The sequence below is a fragment of the Schistocerca cancellata genome, chromosome 10 (genome assembly GCF_023864275.1).
Source record: "Schistocerca cancellata isolate TAMUIC-IGC-003103 chromosome 10, iqSchCanc2.1, whole genome shotgun sequence".
NCBI lineage: Eukaryota > Metazoa > Arthropoda > Insecta > Orthoptera > Acrididae > Schistocerca > Schistocerca cancellata.
Window position 1 is genome coordinate 9,435,148 of NC_064635.1, and position 13,642 is coordinate 9,448,789.

At 50.2% G+C, this 13,642-nt stretch overlaps 1 protein-coding gene across 1 annotated transcript in view; it reads right to left on the minus strand.

The window, feature by feature from the left end:
• Window positions 1-8,803: 8,803 nt before the first annotated feature.
• LOC126106700 (uncharacterized) overlaps window positions 8,804-13,642 on the minus strand; it is a 32,779-nt gene continuing 27,940 nt past the window's right edge. Inside the window, exons 2-3 of the mRNA XM_049913080.1 lie at window positions 11,141-11,824; window positions 8,804-9,339 (exon numbers count right to left, since the gene is read on the minus strand). Of these exons, the coding sequence (XP_049769037.1) occupies window positions 8,804-9,339; window positions 11,141-11,807 (1,203 nt within the window). The 5' untranslated portion in view covers window positions 11,808-11,824. The remainder of the gene's footprint in view (window positions 9,340-11,140; window positions 11,825-13,642) is intronic.

Consider the following 13,642-nt stretch of genomic DNA (forward strand, 5'->3'; position numbering starts at 1 on the left):
AAGTGCCTGGCAGAGGGTTAATCGAACCAACATGGTACCGACATGAGCCACCACCCACAGTTCACTGCACCCTGTACTCTTCATGGCATCTGGAAGCACCATTTCCATATCCGGAATGACTCCCCCCCCCCCCACCTCCCGCCCCCAGTATTCATACGGAGTGCACACTGGCTTCCTTCCCCTCCTTGGCAGCTATGTTCCTAAGGAGCCCCAATACGTGCCTAACATTAGAGCTCCCAACTACCATCAAACGCACCCTCTGTGAATGCCCAGACCTTGTGAACCGAGAAGCTTCTCTGGAACACTGTGGATGACTGCATCTGGCTCGGAAATATCGTCAGCCATAGTTAATGACTGAAACCTGTTCATCAAACAAACCGGAGAGGACTTACAAATGGCCTCTCTGTATGTTTTTTGCTGCCTACCAGACTTTGGAATGATCTCCCACTTGACCATGGGTCAGGGGTCACCCTCAGCGCAGGCAGTACGTAGGACAGAAACAGCAGTGGACCTGCTGGGGGACAAGTGGGACGTGCTTGATGTCCCTTGCATCCTCTTGTCCAATCCCCCCAGTGATGTCGCTTGGCAGCAGCCTCAAACTCTGTGATGGAAGCCAACACTGCCTGGAGCTGTGAGTGAAGGGTCGCCAACTCGGCTTGCATCTGTACACAGCAATCTCAGTTCCTATCCATTACCACAGTCGCTTCTGTTTGAAGCTTGTAAAAATATGTAACAAATGGTGTACTTGGCTTATTAGCAGCAGTAATTCGAAGTGCTCTGTCACTAACGGTATAAACGACACTGACCTACACTAACCAAAATAAACCAAAGCCAAGTCACCGAACCTCCAATGTTATCCACCAGGACGTTGACAAACTGAATACAGTTGTGGCTCTACAACACTCCACTGGGATGATCTCCGAAATTAGTTTGTCTATTTTGTTGCATTAAGGATGTCGTGTTGAGTTCTACCAGTAAGGAAGATCGAGTCACATATCTAGTCAGATAGTCATAAAGCTCGTATTTTGTACGTGAAACAATGGTATGGGACTGTCTAATACTGTCCTAAAGCTTAGGAACCTGGGACCGACCCAAGCACTTCTTGTCACATACAGAACCCTGTTGGAGCACAGCTGAGTGGCTCTGTGCCCTTGGACAGAATTCGTCGTGCACACGTTCACTGGTAACGAGTAGTGCAAGACCTAGTTAACCAGTAATGATCAAATTGTTTGGCGAGGATGGCACTTGTCCAGAGAGAAGTGTACAGCACACAGTGCAAGAGGTACTCCCTCGTGTGTGCATGGAAGTTCGTCAACAAGTCAGCAAAGCGTGCATCTCCACCTCCCAGTTGTTTGTGTGAAGGAGGGACCAAACTACGCCATCATCAGTACCTCCAACCTTGGATTAACTAAAACCAATAAAATCCCACATTGGAAGAGGGAACTACAAAGTCCATAAAATAATAAACTATTGACAGGGAAGGAAGAAAAGGGCAGAAGGAAAGGTGAGGGAAAAAGTGACTAATGACAGGGGCATGAAGGAAGAAGCACAGGAGACGAGAGATGCTCAATACATAACAGAGCCCATAAGGAAAGGAGTGGGAAGGCACCAAACCCAGTTGAAACCAATCCAGTTGGGGGCGAAGCGGGGAGCAAGTCGGCCCGCCAGTACCTTCACTCACCGATAAGGTGGAAAGTCCCTCCCTTACATAAAGCAATAAAATTTCTCATCAAGAATAAAACGTAAAACGAGATCTGCTGCTGAGGCATTGTCAGGCAACACCAGGGATAGCGACTCTGGAAGGCTAGAAGTCCATTGCAGGGTGGCTAAGATGGGGCAGTCCAGTAAGATGTGAGCCACATTCAACATTGATCCACAACGACAGAGAGGAGGGTCCTCACGATGGAGGAGATAACTGTGAGTCAGCCAAGTATGGCCGATGCGAAGCCAGCGTAGGATGACAGAGGCCTTACGAGAGGCCCGGAAGGAGGACTGCCACATAGTTGTAGAATCCTTAATCGCCCTGAGCTTGTTTGGCAAAGAGTGTGCCATTCTGCATCTCAAAGGCCCAAAACCTGACAACAGAATGCCGAGCGAAGGTCTATTTCCGGAATTCCAATAGCAAGAGATGGCCCAGTAGTAGCTAATTTAGCCTGTCGATCAGCAAGTTCATTGCCAGGAATCCCAACATGGCCTGGGGTCCAAATGAAAACCACCAAGCATCTACATTGAGCAAGGAGAGAAAGGGAGTCCTGGATAGCGATGACGAATGGGTGGTGAGGGAAGAACTGGCTGATAGCATGCATACTGCTCAATGTATCACTACAGATAGTGAAGGATAGGCCTGAGCAGGAGCGGATATAGTCTAGTGCATGCAAGATTGCTACCAATTCTGCAGTAAAGACACTACAGCCATCTGGCATAGGTGTAAGCAAAACCAGTGTGACCAGCAACCATGGAGCCATCAGTATCGATCACTTCTGAACGCTGAAAAGAACTGAGGAGACAATAAAACTGGTGGCTAAAAGGCAATGAAGGGACAGAATCCTTTAAATCGATTGAGAGATCGAGACAGAGCTGTGGCCAAGAGAGATGCACCACGGAGGGGTACGAGCGTGAGTGGAGAAGAGAGATGGTAAAGTGAACTGTTGGAGCACAGAAAAGAGCGACTGAATGCGGACAGCTATGTTAAGCTCATATCATGGCTGCTGCTGTGGCAGGATGATCTCCGTGTCTGGATATAGGAGACCGTAACTAGGGTGCTTCAGGGTGCAATGAATGCGAAGCACATAAAATACCAGCTGTTGTTGGCGAAAAACTCGCAGTGGTGGAATCCCTGCCTCTGCGAGAAGGCTAAGTACGGGGCTAGGCCAGAAGGCACCAGTCGCAAGTTGGACCCCACAATGGTGGATGGGGTCTAGTATCTGCAACGTTGAAGGTGACGCAGAACCATGGACAGGATGTATACAGTCTAAACGAGACTGGACCAATGCTTGACACAGTTGTAGGAGAACAGAGCAGTCGGCATCCCAGGTAGTATTGTACAGACACCTAAGAATATTGAGATGGACAAGCACGTCCTCTTCAGCTGGCGAAGCTGAGGGAGCCATGTCAACCGGGCATCGAAGACCAGACCGCAGAAGCGATGGGTGTCAACCATCTCGAGGGCCTGGCCATCGAGGAACAGTTCCAGATGGGGATGGACTGTACGGCGATGGCAGAAATGCATGACACATGACTTGGCTGTTGAAAACTGAAAGCCATGAGAGAGTCCATGACTGTGCCTGGCAGACTGCCCCCTGTAGATAGCGTTCTGCAGCGCCCCTTACGGAGGAAGCGATGTAGATACAAAAAATCATCGCCATAGAAGAGGGGACACTGTCGGCCCAACAGTTGTCACCAGACCATTAATGGCTATGAGAAAGAGAGGGATACTCAGCACAGAACCCTGTGGAACCCCATTTTCTTGCCAATGGGGAGTGCCATAGGATCAGCCAACTTGGACTGGAAAAGATCGACGTTTGAGATAAAAATGGGCAGAGCAACACAAAGGCCCCATTTGAGAAGGGTGGTGAGGATGTGGTGGCGTCAGGTGGTGTCATGGACTTTATGCAGATCAAAGAAGACTGCAAGGTGGTGTAGCCGATGGGCAAAAGCTCTAGGTGGACCAAGTTATCAACTGTAGAGCAGCCACAGCGAAACCACTGAGCCGATAACAAAAGGTCGCGGGATTCAAGGATCCAAAACAGCCGCCGACTCACAATGCATTCAAGGAACTTGCAGAGGGTGTTAAAAAGGCTAATTGGATGGTAGTTATCCAAGTGAAGAGGTGGCTTCCCTGGCTTCAACACCAGAACAACAACGCCTTCCTGCCATTGGGTGGGAAAGACTGTCACTCCACAGACTGTTGAAGAGGGTCAGTATACGATGGTGGCCAGTCACCGATAAGTGTTGAAGCATTTGGTTATGTATACGATCCGGTCCAGGAGCCGTGTCAGCACAAAGGGTGAGGGCACTGGCAAATTCCCACTCGCTGAATGGGGCATTATATGGCTCCGGACAGAAACAAGAGACAAAGGCAGTCGTTCTGAGCGCTCTTTCAGGAGAAGGAACGTGGGCAGATACTGAGCTGATGCTAAAGCTTGAGCAAAGTGTTGAGCGAAATTTTCTGCTACGAAGTCCAGACTGGTAAGGACAACACCATGCTCAGAAATTCCTGCAACCCCAGTGGGAGGACGGTGGCCAAAAATTCGCCTGATTGGCGCCCAGACTTGTGAAGAGGGGGGGGGGGGGGGGAGATGTGGTCCTATAGCAGCTACATATCGTTCCCAGCAAATCCGTTTCTGAAATTTAATTAGGTGGCGGGCCCGGGCATGGAGACGTTTAAAGACCAGAAAAAGAGCAGTAGAAGGGTAGCGCTTGAAGTGTTTAAGAGCACGGTGGCTGTCTTATGGCTGCAGCAATTTACGGAGTCCACCAAGGGACCATCTTCCGGTGGGGGACAACCTGAGGAAGAAAGGATTGTTGAAACAGCTGGTGAAAGGATGGTGGCTGTCAAAGTCTGTGTAGATTCATCAACACTTGTGTGGTAATACAGGGGGGATGGGAGCAGAGGTGAAGGCATCCGAATCAGAACCAAATAACTTCTAAACGGACATCAAAAGGCTTTTTGATAAATATTGCATATTTTTCAGTGTTTAAATTGGCTGTAAACAAGTGCAAATACGCAGATCTGCAACTGACAAAATGGAACATTCATTCAGCACTGACACTTTATTCACTGTGGAAAAGAGCATGGATTACAGATTCGAGACCACTACCAGGGATGTCGCTGTTGGTTGGTTTGTGGGATGAAAGGGACCAGACTGCTACGGTCATCAGTCCCTTTTTCCAAAACTTAAGAACACCCACTGAGGAATAAAAACTGACAACGGAAAAACACAGGACAAGAAAAACTTAGAGACCAGACAAAACAAATGAAAATCACAGAGTGTGGCAGTGGTTGGCCGACCATAGAGACAAAAAGGGAAAGGCCAACCACCGAGGGACACATTAAAAACTCAATCTAAAACCGTAGGCGAAAGGCCAGACTCAACACACAAAAAAAAACACAGATTAAGTGATAAAAGCCCCATGCCCGAATAAAACGCAAAACTAAGCCTGTCATGTCATCTATTAAAAGGGCAGGGAGCGTATCAGGCAGCGCCAATGTCTACCTGACCACAGCTCAAAGTGGACAGGCCAACAAAATGTGGACCACCATCAAGGCCGCCCCACAGCGACAAAGAGGTGGGTCGTCACAACACAGCAAATAACTATGCATCAGCTGGGTGTGGCCAATGCGGAGCCGACAAAGGACAACTGAGTCTCTGTGAGTGGCTCGCATGGATGACCGCCACACAGTCATCGTCTCCTTGATAGCATGGAGTTTATTGGGTGTGGGCAGATCGCGCCATTCAGCGTCCCAAAGTTCAAAAACTTCGTGGCGTAAGATCGCTCGCAAATCAGTCTCCAGGAGGCCAATGTCCAGAGTTGGTTCACTGGTGGCCTGTTTGGCCAGGCGGTCAACATGTTCGTTGCCCAGGATGTCGACATGACCAGGGGTCCACACAAAGACCACAGAGTGGCCGCAATGGGCAAGAGCATGGAGGGACGCCTGGACAGCCATCAGCAGACGAGAGCGAGGGAAACACTGGTCGATAGCTCGTAAACTGCTCAGGGAGTCGCTACAGATAACTAAGGACTCACCTGAGCAGGAGCGGATATACTCTAGGGCACGAAAGATGGCGACCAACTCAGCAGTGAAAACGCTGCAGCCAGCCGGCAAGGATCGTTATTTGTAATGGTTCCCTGGAGTTAGAGCATAACCAACACGACCAGCAACCATCGAACTGTGAGTGTAAAACACGCCAGAGCCCTGATACGTGGCTAGTATGGAATAAAAGTGGCGGTGGAAGGCCTCCAGAGGGACTGAATCCTTCGGGCCCTGTGCCAATTCGAGCCTAAGGCAAGGGCGGGGCACACGCTTTATGGGCGTTAAAGTCGCCCAGTATCAGGAAAGGTGGCGGCATTTGGGCTATCAGCGCCGTCAGGACATGCTGCGGGACGTCATCATCGGGTGGGAGACTGCAGACGGTAACAGCCTGTGGCTGTCCACACCCCAACAGCGACAGCCTCTAAAGGTGTTTGCAGAGGGACAGACTCGCTGTGAAGAGAGTGAAGGACATAGATGCAGACGCCACCAGACACCACTTCATAAGCTGCCTGGTTCTTATAATAACCCTGATAGCCACAGAGGGTGGCGGTTCACATTGCCGGAAACCAAGTTTCTTGAAGAGCAATGTAGAAGTAAGTGTGAAGGCTGAGAAGTTGTCGGAGCTTAGCAAGATGGTGGAAGAAACTGCCGCAGTTCCACTGGAGGAGGACATTTTCCATGGCTGAGAAAGGAACAGAGCTAGTGGTGGAGTAGGTGCCACTGCAGGTGCCTTCGTCTTACAGGTCTTCAATGGCACTTTCTATCGCTGTTCCTTTGGTTGCCGTTGCTGGGAGGGCGTATTGGAGTCAGTCTCTGGGACCGAAGTTGATCGCGAAGCACAAAGACCAGCGACCTGTGGCTTCTTCAGCCACTGGCGGGTGTCTGCGGGGCTGCTGGTAGGAATCTGGGAAGGGAGTGACACAAGGGATTCCTTCCGAGCGAGAGAAGCCGAAGAAGACTTACGCTTTTCCGGCTTAGAAGTGGGGAATGGTGTCCCCGGTGGTTGAAGGGGTGCTGCTCCCGAGGTAGGTGGTGTGGGAGCAACAGCGAGAGAAGTGGCCCCCACTGTGAATGGGGCAGGTGTGGTCCTCTGAGAGCTGACTGTATGTGGTGCAGCGGATGGAACTGGAGCAGGAGTGACAGTGGCGGCATAAGATGAGACCATGCGCACCAGATGAAGCCATTCAAATTTCCGCTTAGCCCCAGTGTAGGTCAGTCTATCCAGGGTCTTGTATTCCATTATTTTCCGTTCCTTCTGTAGAATCTTACAGTCCGGCGAGCAAGGGGGATGGTGCTCTCCGCAGTTGTCAGATGGGAGGTGGGGCACATGGAGTATCAGGATGGGATGGTTGACCACAGTCATGACATGTGAGGCTGGAAGCACAGCGAGAAGACATATGGTCGAACTTCCAACACTTGAAGCACTGCATCGGGGGAGGGATATATGGCTTGACATCACAATGGTGGACCATCACCTTGACGTTCTCAGGTAATGTGTCACCCTCGAAGGCCAGGATGAAGGCACCGGTGGCAACTCGATCCCTCGGTCCGGTGGATGCGTCGGACGAAATGGACGCCTCATTTCTCTAAGTTGGCGCACAGCTCATCATCGGACTGTAAAAGAAGATCTCTGTGGAAAATAATGCCCTGGACCATATTTAAGCTTTTATGCAGGGTAATAGTAACAAACATCCCCCAGCTTTGTATAAGCGAGGAAGGCTCGTGACTGGGCAGAGGATACTGTTTTGATTAAGACTGACCCTGACCGCATTTTGGACAAGCCCTCCACCTCCCCGAACTTGTCTTCTAAATGTTCTACAAAGAACTGAGGCTTAACGGACACAAAGGAGCTCCGTTCAGCTCTGGTACAGACGGAATACTGGGGCGAATACCTTTCACTGTCATTCATAGCCCATGGTGTGGCCAGGGAGGGGAACGATGTGGGGTCATACACATTAGCTTAGCGACTGCTGGTGGCTGGCCACCAGCAAGAGAAGATGTGCCACGCTTCATTGCGTGTCATCCACCCTGATGCCACCTACTCCGACCAAGGGCCCTCCCCACGGGCGCCACCCAGCCACAGCAAAGGCCACCTGGCAGGATGGCCATTGCCGGGAGTCCCAATGCCCCAAGGAGATGGGCATCTGCTCCTTGGCATACGTGGGGAGTTAATGGCGCGGGCATCAGTAGAGCGATCCCTGTGTTGTCAGGGGGCTACCACCAACAGGGTACATGGCAGCCCCACAACGGACTGGCTACCGTGCTCTATTTTAGGTGACATGTAGTCCATGGTCGCTTCCAGTGCAGAAAGTGGCACTGCACATTGCATGGCGGAAAGTGCACGCTCGAATGTATCCATGCCAAAGAGATGGAGAGCAGGCAGGACTGCAATGCAACGACGAATAAGCTGGCGAAAGTTCTCAACGCAAGATGGACACAATGCACCAAGTAATGCGCTGATCCCCAATCGGCTTGCTCTTCGGAAAAATTTTGAGATATGGAGGTCAAACCCGATGGGGGACCATCACATAAGGACGAAACGTTTGAGACTCCTTTTAGTCGCCTCTTATGATAGGCAAGAATACCGCGGGCCTATTCTAACCCCCGAACCCACAGGGGGAGATGTCGCTGTGGATGTTACATTTCAAGTTACGGTGTACACTTCCTTGTGGAACTGACTACTTGGTTTCTTTTCCAGTGCAATGTCAATGAGGGGTAGTCAAAAACCCTAACAGCAACTGTTTTTGCAGCCGATTTGCAAATAATAACCGGTCCCCCTGAATTGCTGATAAATTTGTAATTATTATTGTACCTCAAAAAGGTATTAGACCTCAAGGTGAAATTCTTTCTGTTTTGGATCGTCTAGAGCTATGCCACAGTGCTCTGCTGTGGGGTCTTTTCATTTTCCACCAGGGCTCGAGACATTTACCTACCTTTATTTTTTCTCGTGCAGTCGTAGTTAGAGCTGCTAGCAGCTGCCAAGTCAGCCCTTATCCCAAGTGGAGAGCGTCAGGCTTCAGTGCTTTTCCTTTATTTTGTCCATCATCTTTACGGAGAACTCAACTTTATATGGACCCACACGGTCGACTGTTGGGGCTCGTCTGTACCGACCAGGAAGTTGAGGCAGAGGTGGCTCAGCTGCGGGCAGCGCCGCAGGATGGCCAGCTGGTCCAGGCTGCCGGCGTCGACGCCCAGGGCCTGCAGCAGCGGCAGCGCGGTCGCCATCCCTTCCACGTTCACGTTGACGTTGCGCAGGCGCAGCGTCACCGGGTCGGCGTCCACCGACATGCGCATGCGCGGGTTCTGCTGCTGCCCCTGCAGGCGAGGGTCCCTCAGCACCAGCGGGGCGCCCGCGATGGGCGGCAGCGTGAGGCGCAGCTGGCGCAGGGTGGCGCAGCGCCACAGCAGGGACAGGTCGCGGACCAGGCCGCAACGGTCCAGCTGGAGCGCCTCCAGCGACCCGAGCGCCTCCAGGACCAGCCGCAGCTCGCCCTCCATCACCTGGCACTCGTGCAGCCCCAGCCTCCGCAGGTTCGCCAGCCGCCGCAGCTCCGTGTACTCCTGTGTCGGCAAGCCGGTGCAACCTGCAGGTCGATAGGGGGCCGTTACTCGGCTGTCGTCTCCCCACACTACTCGGTGCTACTCATTTTACCACTATCTTGGAGGTAGTTCTCTAACTAGTTCCAATTTATATGAACATGAGCTGCTTCAAAAACTCCTTGCTGACAAGACCACCACCCTGCAATCGAATATTTGTAATTAAGAACCCCTGCCCATCCGCCTGTCTAAACAGTCCACTGCAAAACTCAAATTCTTGAAAAACCTACTTTCCGAGGAATCTCAGTTCACAAAAAGTAAGGCCATTTTATGACTTGCCTTTGACTCTGTCACTGGTACGAATCATCTTATGGTGATTTCTTCTCCTTTCATTTTTTCGATCAATATCTACATCATTTAATTACAGAAGCCATCAAATACAGTAAAGCCCCAAAGAAACTGGTACCCCTGCATAATATCGTGTAGGGGCACCATGAGCGTGCAGAAGTGCTGCAACATGGGCTCTGCTAATATCTGAAGCAGTGCTGGAGGGAACTGACAGCATGAATCCTGTAGGGCTGTCCATAGATCAGTAAGAGTACGAGCGCGTTCAGTTCTCTCCTGAACAGTACTTTGCAAGGCAGCACAGATATCCTCAATAATATTTAACAAACTATCAGCCTCCATGGCGGTAATGAAACCAATCTTTACCTTGGTTTCAGCCTACATAACTGAGCCTTCTTCACAACATATGCCTGAACCTATAATTTCTCTAAGAAGGCATGGTCTAGAAATAAAACTAGAACAGCCTGAATAGGCGTAGTCACCGCATTTTTACAATGTGACTTTGCAGACCATGGTATCTTAGACAAATTATAGGTTCAGGCAATATCTTCTGAAGAAGGTTCAATTATTTGGGCTGAAACCTACGTAAAGGTTGGTTTCATTACCGCAATCGAGGCTGATAGTTTCTTATATCATTATGATTGCTGACTGTACTGCAATGTTAAAAATACAAAATGCTCAATAATGTTCATATCGAGGAAGTTTAGTGGTCTGCAGTAGTGTTTAAACTCAGAACAGTCTTTCTGGAGCCACTCTGTAGCAATTCTAGACAGTGCGGTGTCGCCCTGAGACGCAGACGCGCGCGCACCGAGGCGCAGATACAGACGCGCGCGCGCGCGCGCCGAGACTCACACGTCGATTAGCAATGCATGTCACATAACTAGAAACAGGAAGATTGGCATTTGTATGTAACTGATTAATTTTTGTTTAAAACGCGCGCGCGGGCGCGCCAAGAGACAGACGCGCGCGCGGGCGCGCCAAGACACAGACGCGCGCGCGGGCGCGCCAAGACACAGACGCGCGCGCGGGCGCGCCAAGACACAGACGCGCGCGCGGGCGCGCCAAGACACAGACGCGCGCGCGGGCGCGCCAAGACACAGACGCGCGCGCGGGCGCGCCAAGACACAGACGCGCGCGCGGGCGCGCCAAGACACAGACGCGCGCGCGGGCGCGCCAAGACACAGACGCGCGCGCGGGCGCGCCAAGACACAGACGCGCGCGCGGGCGCGCCAAGACACAGACGCGCGCGCGGGCGCGCCAAGACACAGACGCGCGCGCGGGCGCGCCAAGACACAGACGCGCGCGCGGGCGCGCCAAGACACAGACGCGCGCGCGGGCGCGCCAAGACACAGACGCGCGCACGCAAAAATACAAACGCGCGCGCACAAAAACACAAAACCGCGCGCGCAAAAACACAAACACGAACGCAAAAACACAAACACGAACGTAAAAACACAAACACGAACGCAAAAACACAAACACGAACGCAAAAACACAACTTACAGAGACGCAGCAACTCCAGCGAATCTGAGCAGTGCCGCAAGAATGCCAGTTTATCCAGTCCAGGGCACACAATTTCAAGAGTCTGCAACTTGTGGAATCCCTCCAGTGTGTCGAGGTAGTCCGCCGACATATGGTCTGCGCAAATGAACAGCCCTCTGAGATTCGGGCACTGCTGCAGAGCAGACTTGATCACGTCTTCCGCTCTGAAGACAGGAGGGTCCGCTACATTGACTGGCGGCACCCTGAGGATTTGCAGCTTCCGTAGTGCCGCTAAGTCTACAGACGATTCAGAGGACAGGATGTTACTCATGATGTCTCCTCTCGCCAGCAAAAAGTCACACGTCAGTTTCGGAAACTCCTGTATGCCTCCCATGTCAGTCACTGACAACGTCATGTGTGGGTAGGCAAACTCGATTTTAAACTCGTCAGCCAGCTCGATGATCAGGTGCTGCAGCGGTGGCAGGATGCGCAGGATGGCACGGGTCTCTGCAGATTCGCTCGGTCTTCTGTTCGTGGTGTACGTCTTGCCCTTCCACAGGTGTGTGAAGCCCGTCACAATTTCGTGCCACCGCTCGGACACTGCAGCGCACCGCACCAAGTCTGGGACGGGCAGGAAGGAAAAGATGGAGAGCAGCATCTCGTACGATAAGTTGTCCATCCCAGCCATCGCTGTTGATGCTGCCTCTGTCAACAGATAAATTTACCAGCTATTCATGAGAGTAAGAAAGCTTCATTACAGATTTTAATGATATCTGTTTCATTTAAAGTATGTAACTGAATGTCAAGCAATAATACATTAAAGCTAAGCTGTATTGCTGTTCAGTCTGTAGAATCTCTCCATAGTTGTCTACCCTGTGTGAATCAACTTCTTGCAGGGTGCCCGAGACACCTCACTTCGTATTGTACATCTGGGTAAACACATACTTGTGTCATTGGTTCTCTGCCTTCTAGCTGACGAAAACATTTGTTGCCACTTTTGTATGTTTTGCTTTCTATACTGACTTATTTCAGTTTTGAAGCAGTGGTAGATGTAAGTGGATACAGTTACTAAATCTAGAAGCGATTTGTGGCACGCTTCTGTGTGAGTGCACAGATGTTCACAGGCAGAGCTGATAGTGACGGGCACAGTGGGTAGTGCTTTCAGGCTGCTTCGGCAGGGTCGCACTAGGCAAGGTAGCGCGGCTTTTGTTGCAGGCAGTGACAAAGACCTGCCGCACAGTGGTCGAGGAAAAAAACAAAAAAGAAAAACAGATAAAAACGACGGAGGATGTGTGAAGCCTTCACTCAGTCGACTGCGCAGTCTGCAGTGAAATCTATTTTGAAAGTGGCGGCTGAACGTCAGGTCCTGCTGTCAGCGTGTGGCTATTAAGAGAGGGTTGAAAACTGAAGAACATGGGCCATTTGTAAGAGTATTAATCAATGAATTATTTGACAACATGGAACACTTAGTTGCACATTGCTGTGCTTTGTTACCACAGTAAGCACATGCGTATCCCTCTCCAGAGTATTAATTTTGACTCTCAAGCACTGGAGTAAGGGGCAAATGACCTCATTCACTTGTACACTATTGCAAGTGGGATGAGTGAAAGTTACCCTTGCACTTGCTGCATTCGCTGAGGAGTAGTAAGCTTTCAGAAACATCAGTAATACCAAACAGGGACCCTTCCAATGCAAACAGAGTACTGAAAGTAGGGATATGTTTTCATTAGTGCCATCCATGTAGAGAGCAAAAATTTCGACGTTCTAGATAGTTATTACCTAAAACTAGAAAAAAATCAGTTCAGTATAAGAAATCTGTTGAGTTTCAGCCTGAAAGTACTTACCAAATTCGTTCAGCATGCAATCGGCAACGTGTAAGTAGTGCAGTTACATGCGGTCAACTCATGTTTTACTGAAGTGATAAAGAGTAAGTCGTAATGTATTTTTCTTGCAGATGGCGTTCTCGAACACACATTGATGAAGTCTATTACAGTTTAATCCACTGCAAGTTGCAGGACTCCCATAAGCAATGACATACAACTTCAGTGAGTTACTCTGAAGAAATTACTACAGAAATGTGTTCTGATAACAGTTTGGTGTGTGTGTGTGTGTGTGTGTGTGTGTGTGTGTGTGTGTGTGTGTGTGTGTGTGTGTGTGTGTGACCATAGTGACATGAACGAGTTAAGAATTGAGTTGGTTGTTTTAGAACATGGAGTGTGCGGTGGCAACTTTTGCATTCTGCAAAACTTCATGACAATGTGAAAGCTTACACAAACAAGAGGAAATATCTATAACCTTTATGTACTCCAGTTACATTACGCCAGGGTGTAGAAAAAAAGAACTGGTAGCCGTATAAGGAGGCCTTACCCGAACGTTTAACGACGAATGTGATGGAGGATGCACAATGTGAATGACAATATCCAAAATAATCTAGAAGCAGACTTTATGACTGAAGTTGTGCATTAATGTGTGATAATTTACACAAAGCTATCATACCAGACACTGGAAAAGAATTAAGGTCTT